This window comes from Wyeomyia smithii, chromosome 1, assembly GCF_029784165.1.
Source record: "Wyeomyia smithii strain HCP4-BCI-WySm-NY-G18 chromosome 1, ASM2978416v1, whole genome shotgun sequence".
NCBI lineage: Eukaryota > Metazoa > Arthropoda > Insecta > Diptera > Culicidae > Wyeomyia > Wyeomyia smithii.
In genome coordinates, this window is record NC_073694.1 from 184381631 (window position 1) to 184395348 (window position 13718).

Sequence of the window (13718 nt, forward strand, 5' to 3'; positions counted from 1 at the left end):
ATTGTTTGTTGTTGTTTGTTTTTAGGCGACAGACCGATTATCGATCCAGTGCCGAATCCAGAATACGTCGCCATATCTCTCGGTCTTGGGCTGCTATCTTCCAATCGCCCCTAACACCTATTTCGCGTGCATCCTCGTCGACAGCATACATCCAACGAGTGCGGGGTCTACCCTGAAGTCGACGACCTCTATCGGGATTCCTGCTAAATATAGCCTCCGCTTGACAATCATCCGGCATTCTCGCTACATGGCCAGCACACTGAAGCCTGCCGTGTTTTATCCGCTTAACTATATCCGCCCATTTGTATACCTGGTACACTTCATGGTTCATGCGTCTGCGCCAAACGACAATTTCTAGTTTGTCGCCAAGGATTGAACGCAAAATCCTACGCTCAGAAACACCAAGAGCTCGCCGATCAGCCTCTTTCAGCGTCCATGATTCATGGCCGTAGAGAGCCACCGGAAAAATCAGTGTTTCATAGAGTGCAAGTTTAGTACGAATTTGCAGACTGCGTGACCTTAGCTGGTTACGTAATCCGTAAAAGGCCCTGTTTGCGGCCGCTATCCGCCTCTTCATCTCACGGCTAACCTCGTTGTCACATGTCACTAATCCCAACAAACAACTACTCATTGAAATAACGTTTAAAAAACAGATTTATTCGGCTAAATACTGAATAACCACCGAACTATTCACAACCACAACTTTTGTTCATATTTTGTTCACACAAATTAGGAGAATTTATTCAGCCCCAAGGTAGTTTTATTGATGTTGCATTATATTTGTTAGAATACGTTTATTCAATTACGTTCCAACAATCAATTCTTCATTAGAAAAACGTTTGCTCAGTAATTTTGTTCAGCTGGATACTAAATAATCGTCGAGCTATTTTCAATCACAACTTTTGTTCAAACTTTGTTCACTCAAATAAAGAGAATTTATTCAGCTCCAAGGATGTTTTACTGACGCTGAATAATATTGGTTGATAATACGTTAAATCAAAAACATTGGTCAGGTCAAACGCATATTCGATCGATTCCTAGCTTGTTTAGTGTTTGTTAAACTGCACAGTCATAAAATACTACTGATAGATCATGCTCTTGAATCTTTGGTTTGAACAACGTATGTAATGCTTTTATTACACTGGTTCATGACCATTTTTTCTAGCATTCGAATAATTCTAAATATAGATTCAACTGTATAGCAGCTGCCAAAACGTTAAATCAAAACTAATTACACCTCTAAACAAAACTTTATTCAAACAAAAAAAAAACGGGATTTTTTTTATTTACTATTATCACTCGTTTCGAATTCGTATACATAAGTCCAGATGCTTGTATCTGCACGATATTTTTTGCTGTTAAATCAAAATCAGAAATTTTATACGCATACCTCAGACCATCGAATCCGTTCGCGAACTCGTAACCTCTGTATCCATGTCTCTCAATCGAACCACTTACTCCATTCGGACAGTTGAATAGTTGAACAATAATTTCACATCATAAAGTCAAACCTTCGGAAATGCATGTAGTGATGCAAGGAACGTTTCTGAAAACGTTACCCGAGTATTTGTTCGACTAAATATTTAACCAGTATTAAAAATAGTCATAAGAGAGTTTTACAATCGCCTATTACACATGGTTAATTTGACGCTGTTCATAAGTTAAATTTCTCCGAGTACATAGTGTATAAAAGCTGTAATACAGTCAAAAAAACGTTTTGTTAATTCAACTGGTTACACTGTTTCCCGCTGTGCTTTTTATGTGCAACTGTCAAACGTGTATCCATATGAAACAGTTTGCTTTTGATGGTGCTGAACACACTTTTCTCTTTTTGCTGTTCTGGTTGAATTTTATAGCCAACATGAGTAATGGTAAGATACAGCATTAATAGCCAACATTGAATAAATATAAATTGTGTTACGATACTTGTTTCAGGAGATCATTTTGTCGTAGTGCAAACCACAGAGGCTGGAGCTCCTTTGTTGTCGGTGGTTCCACATCAGTGGGTTCGTGGGAATGTTCTGTTGTGGCCTACCAAAAATGCGAACAGCTTGTGCAAGGATGCTTCCTCGAAGCCAGCCGCTTCTTGGAGTAAACTTCCTTGTGTAGTCAAACGGAAACATATTGCAACTTATGCAGCAGCGGAGCAGCAAGCAGCCGACCTGTCAGGAATGTCAACAGACGTATCGGACTTCGCACCACGGAAAAAAACCAAAAAGAATCCGAGAATACATTTCCTGCAATCACAACAGCCAACGGCCGAACAGTATTTAAACGCGTTCAACTCTGGAAAAGAGAATGTTACATTTTCTCCTAATGTAATCAGCCAACCTTTTGCAATGCATCATAGACAACCGTTGCAAAACGTTCTACAAGTACTTGACAATGACACAGTCAGCCAATCACTTCAGCCATCTCAAATAGTCCTTTAAACCTCCAACCAAGAATATCTTCAACAGGAGAACACAGAGGATAACAATGTTATTTCTGGAGAATACGTGCTCAATATCTCACAGGTGAATATTATATGTTAAATAGACTTTCAAAATGATCTGTCGACTTAAGACAAATCTGAACCTTTTTTGATTTTTAGCCTTCCCTAAATAGCGAAAAGATCGTACAAGACATATCAAAGAAAATTGAAGAACAATGTGCGAAAACCAAAACGGAAATCGTTAATACTATTGAGGTATTGCTGGCGAGAACAGTAGCTGCATTGAAAAGCGACTTCGATGTCAAAATAGCAGCTGCATTCCGTTCACAGGCAAACAATATTGTAGACAACCAAAACTTTACTTTCTCACCAGCGGCATCAATCGAAGATATTAAACAATTAGAAAAGAATTTGACTGATGAAACTTATACTGATAAACTTGTAAGTATATTACCATTAATCACATATAAAGAGATCACAATAATAATTTATTTCAAGATGGTCTTTATGCATAAAGTAATTGGTCATACTGGTGACAATTGTAACGGTCAAAATATGTGCTATGCTTTGGTCGACCAGTTCTTCGAGCGTAATGTCATGTTGAATTGCTCATGGAGCGGGGGAAGCAAGAGCAATATTCCGAAGTTTGCAATGAAAGATTGCAAAAATATTTTATGTGTTTTCTTCAGAATCGTTCATAACGTTAACCCTACCTTTTCGAAAAAACTCCTGGAAAATTTTTTCAAGCAGGTGTTGCGAAACTCGAAAACACGTAGTCAAGCAAAAGGCTTGCGCCAACCAACGATTCATCGGAGAGGTAAACAAAAAGCGAAGAAATGTGATAAAGGTAAAGGAGCCTGTTACTTAACATTGTACTCAAATGATTTAAACTATCCCATATATTTTAGAAACGAACAATATTAACAATTCCCTGACGGAAATCCTGAAAATTGAGAATCACGTTTTGAATCTGAATGAAATTGAAGAAGAAGATGGCGTTCAAGAATACGACAAGAATAATCCGCTTGAGGAATATGAAAAAGAGGAAATTTGTGAAAATATCGGAGAAGATGTTGATACCGATGATGCTGACGATGAAGACGGCGATGAAATTGGAACGGAAGATGAAGACAGCAATGAAGTCGAAGATAAACAAGAAGATAATCTAGCCATTTATAAAAATGAGATAGTAATGTAATTTTGATAATTCTCATATAGCATAAATTAGAAGTTTTAATGTGTTACTTTTATTACAAATTTCCTGAAGTTGTTTTTAATGTAAATTTGACATGTTTGCTCGCTTAAAATACATATGTTTCTAGGAACTTTGAACTGTTAAATTTGTTGAGCTTGTGTTTATCTTTTTAGTCAGCACAAAATGTATGAAGTAACGGTAACAATACAACATTGTTTCGCGTATACGGGACAACTACAAACTTACAAAACATTTCATTTATAGTGTATGCCTTCCTGGAACTAATACATAAATTTGTCAAAAAAATATATAGTTTTGATGAAGGAATTGGAAAATCAAAAAAGGTATAGAAATTTGATACGGGGGAGCCATGAATAGTAATGTTATTAAAAATATCAATTGTAGCATCGGTCATCTGTACTATGTCTAAGTTTTTTGCCAAAAAACATGAGTCTTTGAATGTGTTGCTAATTAATAGTCCGTTTTTGATTTCACATTGAACAAAGCTTCCTCGTCTTGTCACTTTGGGTGTAAAATTTTCTTTTTGTTTCAGTTGTTCATTTTTTTCAAGCAACCTGTTAACAACTTGTTCTAAACAGTTGTTACCCTGCCGTACAAAATTTTTAATCTGAGATAAATAACTTTCGAATGGATAAGCCGATATTGTGTTTAATGATCCAAATCGATCCACGTCGCCAACAATGTGTTCTAGGTTGTGAATATTACTAGTTATGTATTGTTCTCCATAAATTATCATGAATTCTTGAATAAATTTTTCGAAAAGGCCCTGTGCTGTTGGTCGTAAATTTGCATGAAAATCTGATGAACAAATCGTTACTGCTGTAAAAAGCAACAAAAAATGTTTATATAAAGTTTCGTTTAACACACCTTTTAAAACAACAATTCCCACATAATTTAAAAACGTACGACACTCTGTTCCTTTCCAAAATGCCAGACAATCTATTCCTCGCATTTTTCGGTGAACTTCTTTTGGCAGTTTCACGCTTTCAATCATAGCTGATAAATGTTGTATTTGATATGCACTCATTTTTCCTGCAAAACCTAGGTTACCATCTCTCCATCCATTTAATAAGCGTTTCATTGTTCCTAGCTCTAACAGGTGTAATTGATCAGCAACCACGAAATCCTGGATCATGTCGAGCCCTGGAATTTTTAGTAAAGGTGACTCCCGAGCGGTGTGGTGTCTACCATACTCTTTACGACGAAATATTTCATCAGTTCGCAGTGGGCAACGGATAGATGGAAACACCACGGTACGAGAAATGTGGGAATATTCTCCAGTTATCGTACACTTCAGACATCCATTTTTTCCGTTGAAATTCACGACTCCTATAAATTAAAGTATAATAAATAAAAAAGGTTTACGGCTTTGTAAAACGATAGAAGAGATGTTTGTGCTCTGATATTTTTAATTTTCATATGTAACATTCTAATAACGAACCAGGTCTAGAAAAAGCGTGCTTATTGTGAAAAGTCTATTACACACCTTTGACGAATGCTCGCGCTGGCGAGTCGCAAATAAAACACCTGAGTTTGATGCTTACTTTGTGATCATTCACAACAACACCATTCTTTAGAAAAGGGATAATTTCATCCACAAAAGGTGTCAGGAACTCGTTAACATCTGCAGGTTTGGTTTTTCCAATGAATATTCCTATAGGTAATACTTGTAAATCGGGATATTCGTGGACATTGCACAAAATAGGCCAAAGTTGAAACTTCGAACTTTTATGTATGGGTAAACCATCAATATTGATGTTGATACTTATAACAATATCAGTAGATAAATTTCCGAACCATTGTTTCAAGCAAGCTCTAAGTCCGTGGTGCCAATATTTACCTCCGCTGATTGGAAGGCACAGTTTACTGCTATTTCGTGGAGTACCCAGGAGAGTTCTTGGATCTGACGGCAAAGTTTTATCGTGGTAATGTTGTTTAACTATTGTCAGTAAATCTTTCAAAGCATGATGAGTAATGCTATGACGAAGTGCCCATACTCGTAAAAGTTCATCTGAATTGTTGCCATGCTGAGGTTTCGGACACTCATTGAAATTCGGATGTAACCGGATCAGTGGTTCATTGAGTGTTTCGTTACTATTTTCTGATATATTTCCATCTGAAATGATTTCGGAAATGGGTGCGATGCATATTGAATCATGAGTTGTGGGAAAACGCGTGGCTTCAGGTTCACCTGTGATATAAAAAAATTGTACCTATAACTTATTGTAACGGAATGTTTAGATTGACTCACGGTAATTGACATTTTGTTGTAGCGGAGACAAAAATGGCTTTGAAGTCGGAATATTTTTTTCACATACTTCCAATCGAGCGTTACTGTATAGTTGTTTGAAAACTTTTTCATACTTTTCACGAGTTTTTGTCAATTTTCGATGATAAGCTCCACTTTTTTTATATTTTTTATACGATCTATCCATATTATTGCGAGAAAAACAATTAGGCGAAAAGTTTACGGACCAATGATGACTTTTTGCACAAAACAAACATAGAAGTTTGGTGACGCTTGTTGAAAGTTTATTCAATGTCACTACCAGGGTTTATTTTTTAAGCTAAATAGTAAACTTTGATTTAGAAGAAAATTATTATTGTTCGACTTTGCGCTGAATTGGCCAGTCATATTGAATAAGAGATATAAAAATCATCTTTAAACATTTTTAAAATGCCTTGTTCAGCAAAATGCCAGTATCTGAATAAAAGCATGAGTTTTACTCGAGTTGTCATTTGTACAACATATAATCCAACAAGTATTTTTATTCAGCTCTTGATGCTTCAGTTCAACCATTATTCAATTGATAGGTTTAACTGAAGCTAGCGAATGTTTGTTGGGATGTTCCCAGGTAAATAAACTCGTCGACTACTTCAAATGTTTCCCCATCTAGCATCACCGCAGCACCAACCTCCGACGGACTACCACGCACTCTGCCAACCACCATGTATTTCGTTTTGGCAGAGTTTATGATAAGCCCTAATCTCGCAGCTTTCCTCCTGAGAGGTCCGAAGGCCTCTTCCACAGCTCTACGGTTGAAACCAATGATGTCGATATCGTCCGCAAAACCGAGAAGCATGTGCGACTTCGTAATGATGGTGCCGCTTCTCTGCACACCAGCCCTCCGTATAGCACCTTCCAATGCGATGTTGAACAATAAGTTCGACAGCCCGTCACCCTGCTTCAAACCAATCAACTCACAAACGAGTCCGATATCTCACCGGCTATCCTGACGCTTGATGTAAAACCTTCAAGGGTGGCACGTATCAGCTTAACCAGCTTTGTTGGGAAGCCATGTTCGATCATAATCTGCCATAACTCATTTCTCTTAACTGAATCGTACGCTGCCCTGAAGTCTATGAACGGATGGTGCGTCTGCAAGTTGAATTCTCGAAATTTATCGAGGATTTGTCGCAAGGTAAACATTTGGTCCGTCGTGGAGCGTCCCCCTCGAAAACCGCATTGGTACTCGCCAACAAAGGTCTCCTGCAACGGCCTCAGTCTGTGGAACAGGATGCGGGAGAGAATTTTGTAAATATTGTTTAATTTCTACTAAATCGTACTCAATTTAGGTTTGTATAGAAGCTTGCCTTTTCGCGTATTGGAGAAAATTGACTGTATTAGAATGAATGGTATTCATCGATATTAAAGAGAATATTTTTTCTTCTAAAATAAAGTGCTGCAAATAAATAATCAAAATATAGACCCCGTTCGATTTTGTCAAACACGACGCGGCAGAATTTTTCTGTTGCCAAGATTTAACCATGCCAAAAATGAACGGTTCTCTCTTCATGACTTTTTTTTAAAGATATTTCCACCAATGAACTAGTTTTAGTTCCAAGTCGTTTGAGGTGTCGCTTTATGAATTAAGGCTGACTACCTATAGATACTTGATATTACTACCCGAGTAATTAGAGGCTTAGTACTGCTTAGATCATGATCATTATATTAGTGGCACATGTTGCGGTCATATTCCAGGAACCGTTTTACCGATTCCGGTCATTCGCTTCGGCAACATAACGAGCCAAAATACCCTCCTTTTGGAGGATGTTAAGCTTAAATTGGTTGAAATAATCAAGAAAACTAAGAAATGTGATTAGACATAATCGCTCGTTTTTGGCACATGTGTGCCAAAATCGAGCCGTGCCAAAAGTAAAACGAGCTCAAAGCAAACAGAGCCTCAAAGGGAAATATAAAATTATTGTAGTCCTACGTCAACTATGCGGTCGTGTCATGGATACAACCCTCCTATACTATTTTATTTCAGCGAAGGTGTTTGAAGGATAAAAAAAATCGCGTCAGTGCCACGTTCCATTCTAGGTCAATTCATATCGTAAAATTACTGATGAGCTGCCACATTAGATATGATTACTCTAAAGAAGATTCTGTAAAAAATGGTTCGTGAAAGGATGGAACTAACGGTTGAAATGCAAACGGACGAACTATTACAGTGATTTCGACAAATAACTTGTGTCATTGGGATACAGGAGCGGCCGAAATTCGAATCGCCTGAATCACAAAAGGCCGACCCGCCATCGGTAGTTGCGACCTCTTGCAAGTAAACATGTTTTCCGTGTTATCATATGGATTTGAGTGTCTCCGATTGGATTTGAAACTGCACACGTTTTTGGTGTAGCAAGCTGAATATTTTCCTCAAGCGAAAATTTGTTAAACTCAAGAATAGTCTTCTACAAGGGCGTTTTACGTTTTATAGAAGAAAACTAAAAAAATAAATGAATAAAAAAACAGTTTTTTCAATGGAAATAAACACCAAATTTCTACCACTATCACAATTCACTTTTTGCCAGTCATGTGACTGATATTCATCCCAGTTTAGAAATTATTCATCTAATCTTTTTGCTTTGAAAAAGTGCGTTGTCAATCGTAATTTCTATAAATCTATGATTGTTACTGGAGAACTGTGGAAACAGCAACCCGTTGTTTTATCAGTTGTCAATCATAAATAACAACCGGGTAAAGGCGTCTTCTTTAGAACATAAGCGTCACATGGTGTGTCCGAAATGCCGGATTATCATACTTTAATGTACCTCGGATTTTCTTTCACCAAAAGTTAGTTTGGATCCATACCTTTCAAAATCAACCGGTTTTAAAAAAATCCATCGGGGGAAAATTGAATAAAATTTTTAATGTTAAATACACTGATAACGTTCAAAATAAATAACTTCATCACAATCTTAAGCTTAAAATAGCTTTGCTAGTAGATTTTCAGATTACATGTTCAAGAAAAAATGAGATATATACACGGGTATTGAAAACAACATGACGAAAAAACCCCAACACATTTATATACTTGTGGTTGATATGCATTTGTTATTCATTCATTGCAAAGTAACCTTGGTTGCTATGGTGCATGTGAAAAAATCAGTGATTGCTATTGGCCCTGACGACTCTGTTGATATTGGTTTGGTTTTTACTTGCGAAAGTGAAGGAGGGAAATATTTTTGCTTTTGTTTTCACACATAAATTGACAATTACATATGAGAATTCGCGTAGGTGCGAACAGCCTTAAAAATCTCTTTTACTTGTGTCAGGGCCAATGATTTACAACACATATGAAACAGTGATTTCAACAAACAATTTCGACAATGTTAAAACAAACGACGGCTCGTCTAGTTGTTTTCGGTAGATTGTACAAAATGAAGAAAACACTTTTGTGTTTCAAAAAAGTGAAACAACCTAAATTGATACATAATACGCTGACAAAAACCATAAACAGTGCTTCATTCTCGAATGCGACAAAGATAGTGGAATGTATCCCAAAGTTCTTTGCGGAAGCTGCTATATTGTATACTATAGTATGTTTTAACCACCTAGAAAAACTAAACCAGGAATAAAACATTTGAGTTGTTAGTTGACTTTTGTAACGAAGATATGAAATCAGACAAATTAAAAACGATTTCCAACTTTTGACGTATTTAATCATGTATACACTCCCTCAACAATTATGGATCTCCCACAATTACGGATCACTTTTGTGTTTTATGTTATTTGACTCAGTTAAAAAAACTGTTTGAAGGCATGTAGCATTTTTGCAGTAAAACATAACATATTTGCTAGCTTTGAACACAGAAAACATTTGAAACGGCGCAATACAAATTAAACTGAAAACATTTATAGATTACTTATATACAATAAAATTGGGCAGGAAAGTTTTTATTTTTCGAGTTCATACATCTTTTTATGTGATCCATAATTGTGGGGGGACTGTAATAATTATAAATTATTGCAAGCGATTCGGTTAAATTTGAATAATCACCAATTAAATCGAAAAATTTAGGTTGAAAAAACACTAAAAATTCAAATCAATTTTTTTCCAAATTTCCCCCGATGGATTTTTTTAAAACCGGTTGATTTCGAAAGGTAAGGACCAAAACTAACTTTTGATGAAAGAAAATCCGAGGTACATTAAAGTACGATAATCCGGCACTTCGGACACACCGTGCGTCATTACTTCGGTAACGTATAAACATCCGGGGAGGGTATAAACATTGAAATTTTCATCCAGGACAAGTTAGTGTTAATTAATTTCCAACCGCTCCAAGATACTGATTTAATAAATCTGTCATTTGTAACGCGGTCTTTTTTTCTGCTCGAGTATTGCTAACAAGTTTTGGGCACCCTGAAAAAAAGCTGCGCACTGAATTACCCAATATCCCGGTGGACCTGGATTTGAGCATTGAAGTTTTTGCATCATAATGTACCTGAAAGCGGCGGCCGTATAGCAGTGGTGCCGGAAAACGCTCTAGCGGTGGATGCGGAGAGAACGCTTGATCGTCAAGTTCCTGGCTGATGAAGTTCTGGAGTTTGTTCGGGACGAGACTACCGCCGAGGAAATGTAGACGAGCCTCAATGAAGTTTTCGCCAAGAAGTCGGTGGCCAGCCAAACCCTACTGAAGGAAGGGGCATCGATCGCATCGATGCGATCCCACCTTCCAGCGTTCTTGATGTGCAATGCTGGTGACTGGAGATCTCGGTGCTTGTTACGGGAGTCACTTCACGGTGAAATCAGAGTGGAGTGAATAAAATCCTATTACGGGACTCACGTAAGAGAGAAAAACGTCGCAAAGTGACGGTCATCTGCCGTGAAATCTGGGTTATTATGAGTGTCATATCACTGAAGTGAAAACGGAATAAGCGACGTTTTGCGTGGAATTATTTCACGACCATTTTGAATGGTGGAATGATTCCACGAGAATGGGATGTAATGAAAATGGATTGATTTGTTTTAATCCAATTTAAATATTGGATTCATTTTTTAGTAACGAAACGAACCAGAATTCGATCCGTGCCCCGAAGCGGCCAAATTTTTAATTTTTTGACCGATGAAAAAAATGCACACAAGTTCATGAAATTTTCGATACCGAGAAAAATTTTTTTTCTTGGAAATGCAGATCAAGATCTGGGGTTATCCAAACAACAGGCAAATCGACTTCTTGGTACTTTTTTATGTGGGAAACATTCTCACTTCACTTGTCCTATTCCCAATCTCACTTCACGGAGGTTATTTTTGTCACCTCACTTGAGGTGGAATCGGGAACAGGGTGCTTATTACGGGAGTCACTTCACGGTGAAATCAGAGTGAAGTGAACAAAATCCTATTACGGGACTCACGTAAGCGAGAAAAACTTCGCAAAGTGACATCTGCCGCGGAATCTGGGTTATTATGGGTGTCATATCAGTGAAGTGAGAACGGAAAAAGCGACGTTTCGCGTGGAATTATTTCACGACCATTTTGAACGGTGAAATGATTCCACGAAGCTGCCATAAGTCTTAAAGTTGATTGATTTGTGATCTAATGGAAAATATTGGATTTATTCTTCAGTAACGAAGCGAATCAGAGTTTGATCCGTGCCTTAAATCGGTCAATTTTTTCATTTTTTTGCCCGATGAAAAATATGCAAACTAGTTCAGGAAATTTTCGATGCCGAAAAAAACATTTTTTTTTATGCCGAATGTTTTAGAAATGCAGAACACGTCAAGATCTGGTGTTATCTAAAAAAACGGAAAAAACGACTTTCTGGGACTTAGAGATTTTTGAGCTGGGAAACATTCTCATTTCACTTGTCCTATTCTCAATTTCACTTCACTGTCAATCTCACTACACGGAGGTGATTTTTGTCACCTCACTTGAGGTGGAATCGGGAATAGGTCTAAAAAAGTGAAGTGAGCGTGAGAGTGAAATATATTTCACCGTGAAGTGACTCCCGTAATAAGCACCCAGGTCTCAAAAAGTGGAATGAGCGTGGCGAGACAACGAGACCAGATTGTTGTATATAGTAACCATAGCGTGCTCCTGTACGTACAAAGAGTGCAGTTTGTACCAGATCTTCGTGACAACCTGCTATCGGTAAAGAAATTGGCGGCTTGTGGTGTGGAGGTGCTGTTCTTGCAGAACAAGACGGTTCTGAAGAAAAAGGCGTTGTTATAGCTGCGGCGCTGATGACAGGTAACCTCTACGAGCTCGACATCAAGGTGAGTGAATCCACTGCAAATGTTTGCCAAGTAGATCAAAACGAGTTGTGGCATCATCGCCTAGGGCCAGGATCGATTCTGCGACGCTTGTGCCCAGGGCAATGTCGGGACACTTCCGATGGAACACCGAAAAGAATAAAGCGACCCCTCGAGTGAATTAATTCTGATGATTGCGGTCCAATCGATCCTCCAGCCTGGAATGGTTCCAGGTATTTCGTGTCATTCATGGACGACAAGACACATTTCACTATTATTTACCTCATGAAGCAAAAGTCGTAGGTCTTCGAGAAGTTTCTGGAGTACAAAGCGCTAAAGACTGCGCAATTCGGTTTACGAATCTTGAAGTTGACGGAAGACCAAGGCCGAGAATATTGTTCGTCAGCGCAGAAGAAGTTCTACAGGGCGAAGGGTATCCAGATTTAAGCTACCGTCGCCTACATTCCTCAACAAAATGGCGTTGCTAGGCGATGCAACAGGACGCTTGTGGGAAAAGTGAAAACCACGCTAATTGAGTCGCCGATGCCAAAACAAATGTGGAAGGAAGCTTTTATTTCGATTCATTTTTTAATTCTATCACTTTTTTCACTTATCACTTGCAAATGCGCATTTCAACGCTGACATAGCGCCTTCTTCAGTACTTAGATGGCCTGCTGAGGTAATAGCGAACCCTTTAAATTTTCTAGCTTAATAGGTAAATGAATGGGACAAGTTTTAAGTCAGAGAACGTAAACAACTTGAGTTAAGGCCCAAATACAATGGCTACGTTTGCGTTGCGTTGACATTAATGTGACAGAAAATGTATGGGCTAACTGTCAAACTGCCGTAAACGCTGCCGCAACGTATCCATTGTGATTAGGCCTTTAGGTAGAGGATTGTGCGGCCTGGTGATCCATGCCTGGTCGAGGAATTTTAGGTAGACATTTGAAAAACCATGAGAAGTGATTACCTTGATCTCTGTTAAGGAGAGTAGCTGGGTTTTGTTTGAAAATTTCCAAACTTTCTGCGATATTTATTTTCCAAGGGGATGTTACGGATCGACTGTCGGCTGCTACTCGGCAGCCTGATGTATATCATGTTCTGTGTAAGGCGGGTATTTTGGTCGATTCCAGCAGCAGTACGGTTGAAGACACTGGAATGCGTTGAAGCGAGTGGTACGATACCTGAACGGGACCAAATCATTGACTCTCGTTTTTTCAGAGGAACAGCGAAGCAAAAGCCTTCGTCGGTTATACTGATGCCGATTGGGCGACCGACTTTTAGGACCGAAAGTCGGTGAGCGGCTTTATTTTTACGGTGTGTGGGTGCACCGTATCCTGGAGTACACACCAAAATTTTAATTTTCGATCCAGCAAAACGGTTTGCTGGTTGTTAACCAGCAATCCGCCTGTTTACTGAAATCCAGCAACTCGTATTATTTTCTACTGTAAAACCAGCAAACAACATTTTTCACTGAACTTCCAGCAACGCTGCTTTTTTTAAAGAACAACACCAACAATCGCAATCGTAATCAAAAAGTTCTCGACAGCGGCAAAAATTTTAAATTGAATGTTCGTTCAACTGAAAAGGAAACA

The 13718-nt window shown here is 38.2% G+C and overlaps 2 protein-coding genes across 2 annotated transcripts; one reads left to right on the forward strand and one right to left on the reverse strand.

The window, feature by feature from the left end:
- Positions 1-1780: 1780 nt before the first annotated feature.
- Positions 1781-3759, forward strand: LOC129717397 (uncharacterized). The gene is made up of 5 exons (XM_055667281.1): positions 1781-1871; positions 1936-2423; positions 2594-2875; positions 2933-3281; positions 3343-3759. Exons 1-5 carry the CDS (start codon positions 1787-1789, stop codon positions 3630-3632), a joined length of 1494 nt encoding a protein of 497 aa, XP_055523256.1. The 5' UTR covers positions 1781-1786; the 3' UTR covers positions 3633-3759.
- On the reverse strand, positions 3296-5786 carry LOC129720977 (uncharacterized). Its single transcript, XM_055672966.1, has 2 exons — positions 5491-5786; positions 3296-4979 (listed from the first exon to the last, which is right to left on the reverse strand). Exon 2 carries the CDS (start codon positions 4783-4785, stop codon positions 3799-3801), a length of 987 nt encoding a protein of 328 aa, XP_055528941.1. The 5' UTR covers positions 4786-4979; positions 5491-5786; the 3' UTR covers positions 3296-3798.
- Positions 5787-13718: the final 7932 nt, after the last annotated feature.